Source organism: Equus asinus, chromosome 20 (genome assembly GCF_041296235.1).
Source record: "Equus asinus isolate D_3611 breed Donkey chromosome 20, EquAss-T2T_v2, whole genome shotgun sequence".
NCBI lineage: Eukaryota > Metazoa > Chordata > Mammalia > Perissodactyla > Equidae > Equus > Equus asinus.
The window spans coordinates 46,288,705-46,306,415 of record NC_091809.1 but is presented as its reverse complement, the minus strand read 5'-3'; the positions used below and the strand labels follow the sequence as shown (position 1 = coordinate 46,306,415).

Here is a 17,711-nt window from a genome sequence, read left to right as displayed (position 1 = left end):
GGAGAGCCCACACCATGTGAGTGTGCTATGGGGAAGTGATGGGGAGGTTGAAGACTTTGGCAAAGGTCAAAGGGAGGGGAAGGCCGAGAGGACTGTCACTTTTTATCTACAGTCTCGACTGGAAGGATGGGGCAGCTTTGTCCTGGCTGCAGAGCCAAGGACACAAATTAGACTTGACCTGATCTTTGGAAAGAAGTTCCCCAAAGGTGCCTAGCTCCAAATTCCCCCCCTTTCCCAGCCTATTTCTCACCGTGAATAGGGACTCACCACGTCCCCTCTCCCCGCCATTGAGAAACTGGGTAAAGGCATACAGGGGCACAGAGACAGACTAGAGAAGAGCGTGACTGAGGAAGAAGGCAGAGCGACAGGGATGTGCTTCTGAGTGTGTCATATTTACCTTCAGGCAAGCAAGAGTTAATCCCACTTCTATCTTTTGAATCCTAAAATGAGGAGTGAAGAGGGCCATTGTCAGGGACTTAGAAGACATCTAAAAGTATGCCCTGATATGTGACCCTGATATGTGAATCTTCTTGACAACACTCCCAAGCTATGCTTGAATACCTTCCTGGATGGGGATCTCATTACTTCAGAGACACTCAACCCTCTGCACAGCTCTGACTTCCATCAGATCAATATCTGTCTCTGCCCGCCAGTCCTAATGTTTTGCCTTGGGGCGGAATGGGACAAGTCTAATCCTTCTCCCCCGTGGCCACAGGCCAGGCCAGTGTATTGGCCAACAGCTGTGATATGCACTTCCCCTCCTGGCAGGACGCACCCTCTCCCTCTGCCCATTTGCCCTCAGGAGAGGCTCTCAATCTGTTGAGGCGTACAGCTCCTGGTCCCTGTGCCATCTGTTTACAGGGAGTTTGTCCCAGTTAAGAAGCAGAGGCAGCTGTGGTTGGGATAACAGTGACTTTGCCAGAGCTATAAGGGGAAGCCCCCTCCCATGGAATCCCAAGGAGCCAAGCTGAGCACCCAGTGTCCACTTGCCCCCATTCCCGAGCAGCTCCTGGACCCTCAAGGTCATTATTGCCAGAGAAAAAGAACAGCTGCTTTACCAGGCTACCCATCCCCAAATCATCTACTCTTCACTCCCAACTCATCTACTCTCCGCTCCCAACTCATCTACTCTCCACTCCCAACTCATCTACTCTCCACTCCCAACTCATCTGTTCCCAGCACCTCCATCCGGAGAGTCTTTCTCCTTTTTCTAGCCAGAGGCCTCCTCAGCACCGCAGGGGAGTGGGATCCTAGGCTATGCACATCTATTTTAGGACCAAACCTACATGCCGTCTTGAGATGCCAGGATATAGTTCTCAGATGGGCTTCCTTCCCCAAAGCCCTCTGGCGCTCTCATCCTCTGAGTGGCCGGAGCCTGTCGGGAAAGGTGGTTGGCACCTGGACATCAGCATGGTAGCAGGGAGCCAGGAATGACTAGAACCTCGTGGGCTTCAGGGTGAGAGGTCTGTGGGGGGCAATGCCACCAGGGCCATCTGGAGCCGTGCCAGCATGACCTTCTGAGCCCCCATAGTGCCAACGGAGGAGGGCAGGAGACCCTGGAGGGCCCATCCTCCTGTGCACCCAGCTGCCCAGCCCACATCCCGCCAGGCACTGCCCCAGCCACCTCTTGCCTGAAGTTCTTTAGATAATACCCCCTGCAAGACAAGTGGCCTAACAGGGGCCCATCTACAAGCCAACAAGAGGCAAGTCATGTGACTGGGGTGTGGGAATGGGACTCAGAACTGGAGCTAAAGGAAGTGAGCCTTCTTTCCTGGGACATCAGATCAGCCAGGGGAAGGCCTTTACATTTACGTGACAGAGTTCTAGCCCAGGCTCTGTCATTAGCCAACTGTGTGGCTTTGGGAGAATCACTTTCGCTCTCTGAATCTCAACTTCAAAAACTGAGCCCTTAGAGGAAGCATGGGGGCCTCTTCTACTCCAACTCAGGCCCAGCTGGGGAGGCAGCAGGAGCCTGGGCTGGTGTGTGCTGCTGTGCGGAGCTGTGCCCAGTGAGTACTGGGCCCAGCCTGGGTGTGTGCTGTGGGAAGAACAGCCGACCTGGAGCCTGATGGGAGATCCTTAACCTTGACTCATCGTGTGGCCTTAAGTCGCTTCCCTGTTCTGGTCCTCAGTTTCCCCTTCAGGATAGTCAGGAGGCTCGGCTAGGTAGTCCCAGGGACTCCTCCCATCCCTCTCCCACACTTCCCTCCTTTTGACCCTCAAGACTTGTCCTAGGGACTCTAAAAGCCTCCGCGCACAGACTCCCATTCCATGGCCGCAGGCAGCTGGCAGGCCCATGGCTGTGCCTGAGCCCTGCCTGGGCTCCGGTGGGAAGGAGCCGCAGGAATTGAAAGGCTCCTGTACAGGCCCCTCCACCTCAGTTGGGGGACACAGGAAGCTGGTGACCAATTCAGAACCCCAGGATAAGAGCTAGCCCCCCACTGCCGTCCCGGCCAAGGCAGCACTGGGCAGGCTGGGCCAAAGAAAAGCAACTTAGAGGAGATGCCTGAGCCGAATCCAGCCCTCCCAGAAGCCAGTCTCAGCTCGTGTCCTCCAAAGTCTTCTGGGAGAAAAGCCCTAGAATGAGGAAGATGCTGCTGGCCTGGCTGAATAGCAAGGGCTGGTGTCTACCCCAGAAGGAACCAGCCAGGATTCCCAGTGCCTTCTCTGCTCAGTCCACGTCCCTTGCCTCAGTTTTCCTGTCTGTTAAGTAGAGAAGCACCCTCTCTGACCTCCCATCCTTGGAAGACTCAGGGGCTCCAGCGGCAGACATCCTTTTAAACCAAGCTACCCTTGGTTGTGTTAAATACCAGCCGCATCTTTTAATGCTGCCACCTCCTTCCTGGCTTCCCTCTCAGGCAGCAGCTGTAATCCTTGTAGGCATGAGGACTGCCAATGTCAGGACCCTCCTGGAATATTCTAAAATGCGTCTGACCACTAGCAAGGGTCTCTGGGTTACCAGGGAGCAGACAGAAATGACAAAGAAACCAGGAGAAAAGGAGGATCCAACCACTCCAGATTTCCTTGCCATTCAGAAAATTGAGATTTTTCTTATCTGGTAAGCCTCCTTGGCAAGGATGTGTGTGTGTGTGTGTGTGTGTGTGTGTGTGTGTGTGTGTGTAAGAGAGAGAGAGAGATAGAGAAATGAGAAGAGAGACATAAAAACAGGAAGCAAGAGAGAACAAGGCCACGTGTGTCTGGGATAGTGGAGCCCCTAGGCCAGGGGGTTGCCTTGGGTCCTGAAAGTAGGGCTGATTCACAGCACGCAAATGGGATACAGCAGGACGCAGATGGGACAGGAGCAACCTGACTCTTCCCCCAGCCACCCTGTCCGCGAAGTTGCACGAGGGCAGACTCTGACCAGCTGTCATTCAAGACGTCTGCCTAGTCAGACAGTGCTTAGAAACAGGGACAGGAAGGATGGCCCCTCCATTCACAGAAAGAAAAGGCAACATCAGCATAACAGTTGGCCTTGAGGGCTTAAAAGGTTGTCATCATCCTGGAAATAACCAAGAGCCCTCCAAGAAGTGGGTGTCTAGCCATCCTGTCCCCAGGGTGCTTCTGAGGTGGATAGAGGCCCCCAAGATTCTGTAGGCAAAGGGGAAAAGAGATGAAACGTGTCAACAAGAGTGGACTAGAATGACCCCATCCTTGATGGGATGTGGCAGTGCCAATGGGGTTGCCAGGAAAGCAGCATCGGGGGCCCCTGTCAGGATCCTGGCAAAGCCTCAACTTACCCCACTCTGCACCCCTAAAAAAAAGCCACACTGGAAGGATGTTCAGAGGAGATGATCTGTTTATTGTAGCCAATAGATCCAAGCAATAAGACAAACTACAAAAGAAAGTCAGTCCACTCCAAAAAGCAGACGCATCACAGCAGGCGGGTCACAGAGGACCCTTTAAGTTTCTCTCCCCGTCACCTCTTCCAACCACCACACAGCACATCACACCTAGAAAGTGCATAAGTAGTTAGGTTTTCCATCCAAGTGCACGAAGAGCAATAAGAACATTCCATAATTTGCGTTTGGTGAATCAACTCAAAACATTGAGAAATGATTGTCCCCCCGCCCACAATGTAAGTTTTGGGGTGGGTGTAGTGAGATGTTTTATATTTGTATATATAATATATCTATACCTATATATAGATTATGTACAAATGCATCAGCAAGCTTCAATAAAGGAAGACATCAGCAAGAGGCACAGCGAGAGACACAGGCTGTCTATCCTTAAGACATAAGTAGGAAGGAAAATTTCTTGAATCATCACCCGTTCCACCTGCACCAAGCCGTGCCCACGGCCTGGGACTATCCTTTTGGACCTGGCCAGTATTTTCAATTGTCCATCTGCTCAACCTGACTTTGTAAATATTTACCAGGCCATCCTCCCCAAGGAGACTCCCAGGGAGAAATATGGATCCAATCAGCTTTTCCCTTTTATAACTGGGAATAATTGTGATTAGTCCATAGCTGGGGGGGAAGATAGCTATTTTCAAAGCCAGCTCCAAGGCACCTCAAGGCATTTCAGTTCTGAAAAATTGTGCTTTGTTCTTATAAGCTAAATCCCATGGGTTGGCCAGTCCATATTTCCTTATAGCGGCCCTTAATGAGGAGGAAGAGACAGATGGGGGGGTCCAAGAGAACAGGCAAGGCAGGGGAGGTTAAGAAAACCAGCAGACTGAACCCAGCAGAGCACAGTGATGGGGACATGCAGCCAGAGTGGGGCTTGAACCCCAGAGCACAGGAAGCAGAACAGCTTGCTGGTATCGACAAGAGAGCAGGGTAGAGAAATGGCTGCCGGGGAAACATGTCACGGGTTTCCCACCTCTACTTGTAGAAGCCCCGTTTTGTTCTCAACCACACTGCCCTGGAGGAGGCAGCTCTAGGAGGCCTCTGGAGGAGATTCTAAGAAGCTCGAGAAGTAAGTGCAGATGAGGGTGGGCACCTGGGGCAAAGGTGTTTATTGGCCTGTCTGCATCTGCTCGGGCCACTGAGGCCCATGGAGAGGTGCTGCTCTCGAGATGCCCCACTAGGTCAGGGCAGGGAAAGAAAGGAACCTGGAAGTCTTGGGCTTCTTTATGGAAAGTTAGGATTTGTTAGAATAAACCTAGGGAATCTTGCAAATAATTCCCCTAAATGTTGTGAGTCCTGGATAAAGAAAAGTTCCCAGCATCAGCACAGATCCTCACTCATCCCAGGAGAGGAGGGTACTTAAGAGGTTGCCAAAAAGTGAAACCTGCAAGCTGCAAAAGCGTATTATGACAACCCTGGTCTCAGCTGGCATGAGGTGCCCACCACCCATCTCCCCCTACTCAGCTGGTTGGCTCGAAGGATGGGCAGTGTCCACCTGCCCCAGGCATCCTGGGGCTTAGCCCACCCCCATTGGCAGTGTATTGATTGGCAGTTAGGTACTGAGCCGATGAGAGAATTTTCAGATGGGCTGGACCCACCCCACCTGGCGTTAGCTGGCTGGTTGCCCATCCCGCACTCTATGCCCACTCCACTTGGCCTGTCACTTCTTCCCTGTTGCATCTTCCTGCTTTCCTCCCTTCCCAGGGCCCAGACTCTGAAATCTCTTCCTTCTTCCCCAACTCCAGCCCTGGAAGCAGTGACTGAAGAGGTGGAATTAGATGCACCAAAAAAATTAATCTTGGTCCCCACAGTGCTGACCTGGCAGTCCCCAACTCTGTTATGGCTTTGCGTGTGTCCCAGGCACCCAGCACAGTGCCTGGCACGTAACAGATGCTCAATAAATGGTTGTTGAATTGAAGCAAATTAAACTGAATATCCCATATGCTATTGCTTTCACCCCAAATTGGCCATCTGATGGGCAGAGGCAGAGAAGAGTCCCTGAGACTGTCACAGTCCTGTCTCCACCCCCTCACCCCAGACTGGTGCCTGCCACACACTGACTCCCTGAGCCGGGGCAGGGGCTGAGCTCCTGGAGAGGCTGGGAAGTGCCGAGGAGGGTCAGCCTAGGCGGGTATGGAGCATTGCCAGTGACTCTGCCCTCTTACTCCCTGTTGCTCCATCCCTGCCTCGGTCACAGCCTGGGGGGGCGGGGCTCCAGGGAGATGAGCAGGGCTGCCTGAGTCCACTTTCCTCACCTCACCTCCCTCAACTACCAGTCCGCAGAGACCCCTCCCACTGGGAAAACTATGGCTCTGTTGATTCAAACTGGAGACTGAGGCACCAGAGGATGGCAGGACCCTCAGTTTCTGTCAGTTTGAACCACAGTTTCCCCATCCGTAGTATGAGTGACTTGGCTAGTTGATCTTTAGGGTCTTCCAAGGTAGTGTTCTCCATGTCAGCAGTTTCTCTGTCTCTCTCCCTCTCCTCAGGCTTAACCAGTTCCCTCTTAATGTGAGTAAAATGGCAGTGAAAGTTGGCTCCCCACAAATGCTACTTTGTCCCCCATGGAGGGAGTTGTTGGAGCACGGGAGGGTGTAACATGGCGCCAGATGTGACATGGCCACAGGACCTCCCCTCCCCTTCCCTCAGAAGCACTCCCTGCCCTGGTCTCTAGCCAAAAGCCAGATGGAAGCCCTCTGAGGGTGACTGGGAAAGTCTGAGCGGAAGCCCACTCTGCACAAGGACACCTCTGCTGCGGCTGCCACCCCCGTCCCATCTCTGCACCTTGGCTGCTCCTGGCCATGAGGGTGGTCATCCTGTTGGAGAAGGCAGCCTGCAGCAAACTCCACTTTACAATGGAGCCCCCACCCCCTCAGGCCCTCGGCTCATTGAAATTCGTCTCCTGTTGGTGGGTAACTGTGGTGGAAAATGACCACTGCCCAAAACGACAGGACCCACCCATGGCCCAGCTCAATGGCTCTTCAGCACAGCTCTCGCCGAAAACCCCAGGGGGTTAGCAGCCAACGGAAAACCATGAGGCTTCTGTGGGAGCTGCTGTCAGTGGAGAAGAGGGTGAGAGCAGAGCTCCTGGGCCAGGGCTTGTCTCCATTTGCCTCCAGCTCCAGCTTTCCTTCAACACCCAGGAAATGCCCGGTCGTCCCTTCAACGTGACCCCCACCCAGGTTCTAGGAGCCCATCCCCACCCCCAGCCCGAGAGGGCTGCCCTGGGCTGGGAGCAATGCCCCACCCCAGGCTCCTTCAGGCAGCACAGGAAAACCCTTCCCCCACCCGCAGCTCCTCTCTGAAGCCGCCACCAGACAAGCCCACGTGCTGGGCAGGCTGGACGGTTGACCTCCTCCTCTACCACTGCCCGCCCTCCTCCTTCTCTCTGGGCCCCTCACACATGCCTCCTGCCTCCTCTCAGGGACAGGCAGTTTTGAGCGCACTTCTCCCGCCCCCCAGGGCCCACACATCCCCGACGCCATGGCAGCTTTCTCGAATGAAAGAGAGGTGGGTCACTCTTGGTGCAGGGTGGGGGATACGAAGTGAGGGGTTCAGGAGGCCCCAGATAGGTCCTGGGGTCCCAGTTCAAGCACACCAAGAGAGGACAGGTGGGGGGCACACTGTGCAGGGCGGAGTGAGAGGAAGACGGGACACGAGGGAGGGGCTGCAGGGCAGGCCGCCCATTACTTGGTGCCATCGTCCGCGTTGCCCTCTCCATCTGTCTTGCCCTCCTCCTCTGTCTTCAGGTCATCCGTGCTCAGTTTCTGCTCTTTTTTCCTCCTCACGCACTTCACGACCATCAGCACCAAGATGACCACAGCCAGGAAGCCCCCCACAGAGGCACCCACAATCACTGCCACCGTGGAATCCCGCTCAGGGGGCTCTGGAGAACGAAAAGAAACAGACCCACTGAGCACTGGGCTGGAAAAGGGAGCCCCTCCACTATCCCCCGGCTCCCGCAGTGTGTTGGGGGTGCTCCTGACTGTACTCTCCTCCGTGGAAAGGGTTTAGTCAAAGCCAAAAATCAACCCAGGCCAATGACCTCTAAGCCCCCCACCCCAAAATCACAGGGCATCTAAAAGCCCCAGGGGAGGGCAGCATAATGCAATGTTTAAGAGCATGGACTTTGAGATCAAACAGATGCAAATTTGAGTCCTGCTTGTACTGTTTATTACTCGTGTGGCCTTACGTGACTCGCTTATCCTCTCTAAGCCTCAGGTTCGTCGCCTGTAGAATGGGGATAATAAAAGTATCTCCCTCCTAGGGGTTTATGAGGATGAAATGAGATAATGCACGCACAGAGTTTACCCCTAAAGCTGACACATAGTAAGTGCCCAATAAATGAAAGCTGCTATTTTGGTTCTTAAGATTGTGATCATGATTATCTGACAGCAGCATAAGGATTCTCTGAAACGCGTTCCCAGGTCCTCAAGGACTGGAGGGCATAAACGGATGACTTGTACCAAGCACAAGGTGTGCCCTCCCACCCCTCAGGAGGGCACAGCCTCTTCAAAGGAGCTCTGAGCTAATACTGCTAGAGAGCAGTTGTGTGGGAACGGTGAGCGGTCCCCTCAGCAACTCCCCACTCTGCCCGCCCGCCCCTCACCTTCCATGAGGACCTGCAGGGAGATCTTGCCGTGGCCACGGTGGCGGTCGGGCGGGTTCATGATGTAGCAGTTGTAGATGCCCTGATCCTCCAGATGCACGTTTTTCAGTGTCACTGATGCATCGTACTTGCTGGGGTTCCCCGAGAATTCCACACGGTCCCCGAACCGCTCCAGCTTCAAGTTAATGATCTTCATGCGGAACTGGAGGAACTGGGGGTGGACAAAGGACAGGATGAGGGGCTGGATGAGCAAGGAGCTGCAAGGAGAGCGGGTACCCTTTCTCCCATGCACCATTTTACCTGGAAGAGAGGCAGTCACCTCCAGATCTCCACCACCCTCCCCAGGGCCACCCACCTTCTGCCAAAGCCCTCTGGAGCAGACGGCCCCCCAGGGTACTCTGCGTTCTTGGTCCCATACAAGGGCAGGTGCTGGGAAAGGTGGGCTTCACGCTGCGGGGCTCCCACCTCCTGCTTCACCCCCATCTGCATCCCAGGACTCACCATCTCCTCGGAGCAGTTACTGCAGCCCTGGTAAGTCCAGTTCAGGGAGAATTGTTTGTGGTTCACTGTGTAGCAGGAGTTGAAGGTGCAGGGCAGGCGGGCATTAGTGCCATTGAGGACGTTGAGGGTGGTAGGTACGGTGACTTCCATGCTCCGCCCTGGTGGCACTGCGGATAAAGCCACAAGCTGGTGAGGATTCTGGATGACAGGGCCAGGGAGGGGACAAGCCTTCTGCACCTGGTGGGGAGTGGAGCAGAGCTATGGCAGCAGGCTGGCACCCTTACGGCTGAAATTAGTCACGGGGTGGGGTGGGTAAAACTCATAAGGGGTACCTCATGTGGCCCTTGGGGTAAAATGGGCTGCAGAGCAAGGCTTGGGTGAAGAGAGACCAGACCATCTGTCCAGCTGAGGACAGACAAATGATCTAACCCTTTCCCAGGACCATTGTTGTGCAGTCCTCCACCTGGCCATCCCACCCCAGTCCCACAGCTGCCACCTGCTGGCTGAAGACCTCGGACAAGGAGCTTCAGTTTGCTTGCCTCAGTTTCCTCTCTTCCCCATCGCTTCCAACCATCTCTGCTGAGCCAAAGCCCTTCCAGCTGAAGCAGCAGTGCCCCATGGGGCAGAAAGCCACCTTAAATGCAAAATTTAAGGGGACGCCCACGCTCAGGGTCATACAAATACCTCCCTAAATTTTGCATCCTAAGCAGCTCACTTGCCTCACCCTAGTCCTGGCCTTAATTAGAAAATTCTCTGCCAGTATCATCAAAACCTCATCCCAAAAGATTAATTTTCTTTATAGAAGATACACAGTAATGTTCAGCATCAATTATTCATTTGCTCATTTACCAAATATTTATAGATCGCCTACTATGCCCCAGGTGCTTAGTCCAGGTCTTGGGGGAAATTACAGTGAACAAGACAGGCAGGGTCGCTGCAACATGGAGCTTGTGTTCTAGGGAGGGGACAGACATTAACAAGGAAAAAAATAGTAATGTAACTTTAGGCAGTAATACGTGGCCAGGGCTGTAAGATATAAAACAAAGTAAGGGGGTGTTGTTTTATCTCTGGCAGTCAGGGAGACTGCTCTGAAGAGTGACATTTAGGTGGCCCCTGAGTTAGGTGAGGGAGCGAGCCACTGGAAGTCTTGAGGGGATCAAGTTCCAAGGCAATGGGAACATCAAGAACAAAGTCCCAAGTGGATGGAATGAGCTTCATGTATCTGAGGCACGAGGAGCAGAGTGCTCAGGGGGACAAATGGGGAGACCTGAGGCCCAAGAGTTAGGCAGGGACCGGTCAGCAGAGGCCTAGTGGGCCAGAACACGGAGCCAGGATTTTATTCTCCAGAGATAGGAAGGCACTAAGGGACTAGGGGCAGAGGGCAGCTAGCAGGCTGTGCAGGTGAGAGCTGTGGCTGTTGACAGGGAAACAGCATAGACCAGGAGATCCGGTTAGCCATGGGTTCAAGCCCAGCTCTGCCTCAGCCCAGCTGGGAGAAAGTGCGTGGGCCAGCTCCTTTACCACCTAAGCCTCAGTCCAATCCTCTGTAAGATGCAGAGATGGCACCCACCTCCAGGGTTGTGATAATTAAATAAGAGAAAATACATAAAGCACAGTGTGCAGTCTGCCTGCCAGTAAGTGTTCAGCAAATGGTGGCTCTTAGGATCCTAAATCCTCCTCAAGTTCTGCCCCCTAAACAGCAAGGGCTTCTGGGTCAGTCTCCCAGAGCGGGCACCTTGGAGCCTGACCCCTCAGGCAGCCCCTTGGAGTTCCCCCAGATCTGACAAAAGAGCCCAGGCCTTGCGGGGGCAGCCTGGGAGGCTCCCCTGCAAGCCTCTTATTTTTCAAAATGTTTTGTTCTGCAAAGCTGCTGGGCCCCATCCCAGAAGCAGCCACACTGCAGCCTGGAAGCAGGAATATATCAAAGCCTGCCCCAGTGTTCTTCTGCTCAGTCCATCCCTTGGGTTGAGTGGCCAGGGCCAGTAGGCAGGACTTAAGAACAAGAGATGCTCTCAACTGCTGGCCCCAGAGGTCACGACTGAGCCCTAGATGGAGGGATAGGCGTGCGGCCCCACCTGCAAGGCCAGGGCTTCCAGGTGTGCTCTGCAGTTAGGGGAGTACAAACTGGGGAGGCTGAGTGGGCCCACCAAGAAGAACAAAGCCCAGTTCCCATCTCCTCACTTTCACAGCACAGCGCCAGGCAAGGAGGAGGTGTTCAGAAAATGCCATCACCGCCCCCACTCTGCAGAGGCAGAGAAATCTGCAGGGAAGGAGCCTGGCAGGGCCCTGTCCTGAGCTTACCTCATATCCCAGGAACACCCTGCTCCTCTAGTCACTTGCCTTGGAAGGGTCTGCCACCTTCCTGGGGCCCCCAGCCAAAAGGAGCATCCACCGGAAGAGACACCAGGAAGTAGATGCTATTAATCTAGCTGACCCATCTTTGGCCTCTGTCCCACCCCAGCCCACTCCGGTTAGAACTTGAACCCCACCAGGCAGCTCCCTCCATCCTGAGGGAGCCAGCACCCTGCCATGAGGGAGGGCAGAGCCATGAGGAGTGAGAGGTCTTTTCTGGCTGGCAGGAGGGGGGACCCATAGACAGCTGCAATGTGGGGTGCCTCCCCCCCATCCCTACAGCGAGTCCTGCAGGAGGCACCAGGAGGAACACGTGTGCCCTCTAGTGGTCAGCGAGGTCAAACATCAAGCCCCAACTGCAGAGTGAGGAACAGGGGGTCACCAAATTCCAGGAAGCCAAAAGGGGGACCTTCAGGAATTGTAGATCTAGCCCCATGTCTTACCAATGGGGGAAGCGAGGCCCTGAGAGAGACAGAGGATAGGGACAGGCTGGGGCAGAGCCACGTTTCCTGACTCCGAGTCCAGGGCGCCCCCTGCAGCCTGACGATCCCAGGCTCAAGGCAACGGCCTCAGGCCTTTCACCAATCCAGGCCCTCATTAAAGACGACAAAACTGTCAGGCGAGGGGGTCAGAGCAGTGAGCAAAATCCTGGTCCCTTGATGAACTCTGCTGCTTCAGGAAAGAAGCGAATCCACAGCGAGGGCCACAGAAAGGACTTCACGACAACAACCAAGTCTGCGAGCCAGGCGCCATTTACACACTCTACAGATATTAATACTCACAACAACCCTCTTATCACCCCACTTTCCAGGTGAGGAAATTGAGCACAAGGCAGTTAAACGAATAGCCCAAGTTCACAGCTAGTAAGTGACAAACCCAGATTTGAACCCAGGCTGCCAGGCTTCAGACAGAGGGTGGGGGCGTCGAGGTTGGGTGGGGTTGTGATTGTTGTCTGAAGGCGTTGCAGGGACCAGGCCTCCTGCTGTCTACATGGCAGGTCCAGCCGCATAACTGCCAGCCCCCAGCCTTAGGCAGGCTGGCCAGAGGGGAACAGTCCCCTTTAAAGGAAGCTCACACGTCACAGGAGCCCACAGTCTTCCTGGTTGTCCCATTTGGGACCAGGTCTAGGGTCTGGGTCTCCTGATTTCCAGCTCACAGAAAGTAAATGGCAGTCACAGGGGTGCAGTAAGGATGTGGCTTTTGATCTTAGTTCCAAAACATCACCAGGGCTGGCCCCCCACCTTCTCCAAGGCACACCTGTCCCCGCAGGCCCCACGTCACCCACTGTTCTACCTGGCCCATCTTGCAGAGATCACAAAACTTTGTTTGTCTCCTGCAGAGGCTGGAAGTTAGTTCTCTTCACACTTCTTTCCAACCCTACAGCACTCTAAGAGGTAGGTTTATTTCCTTCTTGCTTAAAAAAAGAGACAGAGAGTGTCTAAGCAGAGGAATTGTCTCCCAGACCTTCTGGAGCACATTGCCCCTGGGGCACCCTCTGCCTCCCAGCTGGGTGTGACACCCAGCCCGTCTCCTGAGCTGCCTTACCCTTCAGACCCACCCCCACCCGAGTCTTGCCTCCCAGCCCAGTCCACTACCATGCAGCCGTGAGAGCAACCTGTCCTCGTCGTCTCTCGCCCCCAAACCCCGACTGATCCCTCCCTGTTGCTTTCAGCATCAAGTCCAGGCTCCTGGGTACGGCTTCTGAGCCCTTAGCCATCTGGGACCAACCTCCATCCTGGCCTCATCTCCTGCCAGCTTCCTCCCCTCCAGTGACTCCAGAGTTCTTACTCTTCCTGACAACACCACCTTCTTTCACGCCTCCACGACTCTGCACGTGTTTGTGCTTCAGCTCGGGAAGCTCGCTCATCCTTCTGCACCTGGAGCCCGCCTACTTCTCCTGCAGATGCCAGCTAATGAGGCTTCGCCTCCAAGACAGCTTCCCCAGTGGCAGCCCTGTTCCCACTGCTTCCTCATGACCGAGAGGCAGAATGGCATAGTGGCCAAGACCAGGGTTCTAGCCTGGTCTGATCTTAGGCAAGATAGTTAACTTCCCAGCACCTCAGTTTCCTCATCTGTAAAATGAGAGACAGTAATAGGAGCTACCTCCTAGGGCTGCTGTGAGGGTTAAATGACTTACTAATGTACAAAGCTCACAGCAGTGCCTGGCACACAGTCAGCCCTCGACAAAGGTTAGCTGCTGTTATTGGCATCATTACTGTTATTGTTATCACAGCACATCCGATGCTGCATTGTTATTACTTGTTTATGTGCCTGTGTCTCTCGGGATCCTGGGGGAACATGATTCTTATTCATGTTGGTACCCCTGGACCCAGAACAGTTTATGACACCCAGTGGGCACTCAGTAAAAGTCTGTAGAAGGAAGGGAAGGCATTTTCCACTCTGGGTCTGGGTTCCTGCCCCCAGCAGCAGATCTGCGCAGTGGGCTCCAGTGAGGACCAGACTCCACTTTCTAGGCCTCCCCTAACATAGTCCAGACTTTGGTAACCAGGCCAGTGAGCGCAGGGCCAATGCTCTTGAGACAAATTCTAAGGAAGCCCAATGATTTGGATTATTTCTAGCGAAAAACTAGTCTCACATGCTTCTGTCATGTGTGCGGTAGGTTGCCCAGCTTGTCCCCTTTCCCTTTGTCAGCTCTATAGTCATCCTCACAAACCCAGCCCCTGGCACAGTCCCCTCCCTCATCACTTGTGGCATCCCTCCATCTTGGGGACTGATGCTACTACCACCACCAAAGTTCCATTGTCCCCCTGAGCCCTCTGCCTTAGAGTGCCAGGGCTGCCTCATCACAGCACCAATCAAATTCAAGTTCAAGGTCAACGTCCCCATTCCTGCATCCTCCTCCCACCCGGGTTTGCAGAGGCTTTAGCTTCCTCCCGCCACCACCTCACAGCCCTCATGCCCTGACCTCTTCACCCCAGACTCCACCTTCCCCTAAGCCACACCCTGGTCCTGGTCACCGAGCCCCCTTCCTTTCTCCACTTAGAAAAGGCTCTCACAGGGCTGCCGCCCTCCCACAGGGAGCTCTCCCTAACTCCCAAAGGAGGTCACCTGTCCTCCATCGCCAGCTCCTCACACACAGGTCATTCACCCAGCTCCCCCTCTTTTTGCCGGCACTTGAGATTCTTAGATCAGTTATTGTTAATATAGCAGCACCATTTCTTGAACATTGGGGGCAGCAGAGTTCGATGGTTAAGTACATGCTGAAGTCAGACAAACAGGTTCAAATCTCAGCTCACCTGAAACCAGTCGTGTGACCTTATTGGGCAAGTTGCTTAACTTCTCTGTGCCTGTTTCCTCATCTGTAACATGAGGATAATAACAGTATCTACTTCATACAATTACCTATTACTGTGAGGATTAAACAAGACACACAGCGCTGGGGCACGTGAAAAGCCATAAAAGTCAGCTACAATTGAGCACCTGCTACGTGCCAGACACAAAAAACCCAGGCAGGAGGTTTTCTCCAGTTCACCTGGGAAAGAACTGAAGCTCAGAGGAGTCGCGTCTATGCCCATGAGCTAAATGCCAAAGCTGGCTTTAAACCCAGTTCTGACTCCAAGGCTCATGCTCTTTCCACTGCCTGGGCTTCCATCACATTCCTGCTCTGTTGTTACTATGTCCAATAACTCAGAAAAGCTAACAGGCCTTATGCAGGCTGCCAAGGGCTCTGCACTGTCTCTATTTGGCCTCTTGCCCAATATCCAGCACAGCATGCCAGAGCGAGAGAAAGAAACTCTGTGATGGGGAATATTCCCACTGACAGTCCTTGGACTGGACCCTCAATTGCTACACCAGCAATGAGTAAGTTTAGGAGCAAGAAGGACACTACCTATAAAGCAGGCTTGCAAATAACCCTCTAGCCCACCCACCCGCCAGGAGGTCCATGAGTGATCAAATATGAAATCAACAGTTGGATCACTTGACTGGGCAGTCTGCAAGGCTGGGCTGGACAGTTCTGAGACATGGTCTTAACGGGCCACGGCAACACTCAGTGCGTGGGCTCCTATTTTTTTTCTTCTTCTTCTTTTTCTGATCCCTTCACCTAACCCCTCCTCCACTCCATCTGGCCAAGCCAGAGCACCTTCTCCATCGCTGCCTGCTTCAGCAGGTCTCCTCCCATCCAGAGATCATTTCTCCAGCCTGCTTCCCACCTACTCTCCCACACTTTTCAACAAATCTGTAGTGCAGATTTCCGGCAAGCCAGACCCAGACTCAACTTTCTGCCCTCAACTCCCCCACACACTCTTTCCTAATATCCTAAATCCACCAGATTCCAAAGATCAAGGTGCACAAAAGAAGCCCCTTCGGGGAGCATTAAGTCCCAGGACCCCTAAAAAAAAAATCCATGGAGAAACTGCAGATCCGTCTACCGTCTGCCCCCACCCCCACATAGGCCATTTCAGGGAAATCCCAAGAAAAAAATCACCTCCCTTGACAATTGTCACCCCCAAGGAACACTCAGATCCCCTGACCCAACATTTTTGTGACCAAGTGGTCCCAGCGTTATGCAGTCGCCAGCAAGGTCTCTCCAAGTCCCCAGCACTTCCCTCCCCAAGGACACCGAAGGGAAGCTCGAGCCCTGTCTTCTTTGCTGCCCCCTGCCCCCATCCTCTTCCAGTGGCGGCTGAACTTCTGGACCCTCAGGAGCATGCAGATGTGCAGTCTAACTTACCCAAAGAGAAAAAGAGACTGAGCCCCGTGAGACTGAAGGCAGGGCGAGGTAGCCAGGCATCTCTGTGCATTTTCAGAGAGGGAGATGCTAGTCGGGTGGGATGTGGGAGAGGGCGATTTGAGGGGCCGAGGGCTACAAGGGAGGAATGGTTAGATGCTAAAAAAAAATGCACGGATGTACTTCAAAGACACATACAACATTAAGGAAGCTTTATTTCCATCTCTCTAATATGGCCGGCTTGTATGTCGCTGCTAAAAAGAGAGAGGGAGTGTGTAAGGGAGAGAGAAAAAAGGGGGATGGAGTAAATTTTGTGGTTGGTGGATTTCGAAAAGCAGGTGGGAGGGCATAAAAAAGTATTTCTGAAAGGAACAAAGTTCCCCAGAAATTTTTACTCTCTGAACAAGAACTGGAGCAAATCCTGCCTTTCCGTCTTCCCTTGGGTGATTATTGGGTTTTGAAAGCTGTTAGAGGAACCCGTTTATTTCAGAACTGCTGTTAAGGGGGGAGCTCTTTTTGTCATTTAAAAACACCCAAAAAAGGAGATGCTTCTTTTTATGTTATTTGGAAAGGCTCAGGGAAGTGAGTTGGTGACACGTTCAGGAAGTAAGGACTTCCTCATTTTTCTAGTACTGTCACTGAAAACGAGGGTGTCAAAGCAGGCTGGGGTGAGAAGTCTTACAATCAAATGTAACGTGAACCTCTGGGCAATGTTGATTCAGTCAAATCATCAGTAAAAAGACATTTTTGAGACAATTGGGAAAAAATAAATATGGACTGGGTATTAGATTACACTAATGAGTAATTCTTAGTTCTGTTGGATATGATAAAAAATATTGGGGTTATGTTCTTTAAGATCTTTATCTGTTATACGCACTGGAGTGTTTGTAGGTAAAACGATATGAGGACTGAAATTTGCTTTAAAATATTCCAGGAAAAAAAAAAGGAGGTGAGGGAGGTCGAGGCACAAGACGGGACATTGTGGTTGATTGCTGAAACTGGTGACGGGTGCAGAGGGTTCTTTATGCAGTTCTCTCTTCTGCTTTGTATGTTTGAAAATTTTTCTTTTAAAAAAGGAAGAAAAATAGGCTAATATCACAAGTAGGAGAGCTTGGAGGTGAGCACCAACGTGGCCCTAAACAGAGAAGGTGACCCCCACTCTTCTGGGGAGACAATGAGGTAGAAAACAGGTTCTCAGGCAACAATGGGCCATTGATGCGCCCAAGAAGGAGCAACGAATGTTTCTGAGCATTAGCTCTGTGCCATGTGAGATCTGAACTTAATTGTAACCATGAGATAAGTGATTCCTTTTTTTTTTTTTTTATTGCAAACGAGGAAACGTAAGCTCCCAGGGCTTAACCCACCCAAGTTTATGTATGATCGTGTCAAAATTGACTACAGTGGAGCCATTTTAAAATGGAGTTGGATCTGCCTTTCCAGAGAAATTGCTTTGCTGTCTTGAACCTTGACTGGGCCAAACCTTTGGACTGGGCCAAAACGACAATTGTTTTACAAGCAATTGTCTAAGAAGTCAGCAGGAGTACGGACGCCCTGATACAAAGACTGAGGACTGTGGACTTTCTGAAGACAGAATCAATAGTCCATCAAAGCTTGGCCAAGACTAGCTCCGCCTCCAATTCCAATTAAAATTCTTTGTAATAGAACCTCCCTTCTTTGCCTTTGAAAGCCCCTGAGTTTTACTCCCTAGCAG

At 52.7% G+C, this 17,711-nt stretch overlaps 1 protein-coding gene across 4 annotated transcripts; it reads right to left on the bottom strand.

Moving 5' to 3' along the window:
* Window positions 1-3,758: 3,758 nt before the first annotated feature.
* SCN2B (sodium voltage-gated channel beta subunit 2) lies at window positions 3,759-16,267 on the bottom strand. Of its 4 annotated transcripts, none has more exons than XM_070490204.1 (4): window positions 16,004-16,267; window positions 8,959-9,195; window positions 8,458-8,668; window positions 3,759-7,734 (listed from the first exon to the last, which is right to left on the bottom strand). In XM_070490204.1, exons 1-4 carry the CDS (start codon window positions 16,061-16,063, stop codon window positions 7,535-7,537), a joined length of 708 nt encoding a protein of 235 aa, XP_070346305.1. In that variant the 5' UTR covers window positions 16,064-16,267; the 3' UTR covers window positions 3,759-7,534. The 4 variants fall into 4 exon arrangements, with proteins under 4 accessions (XP_070346305.1, XP_014711069.1, XP_070346306.1 ...); XM_014855583.3 differs by having other exon boundaries at window positions 8,959-9,125; window positions 16,004-16,266; XM_070490205.1 differs by lacking the exon at window positions 16,004-16,267 and adding an exon at window positions 13,039-13,179 and having other exon boundaries at window positions 8,959-9,125.
* Between the last annotated feature and the right edge of the window lie 1,444 nt (window positions 16,268-17,711).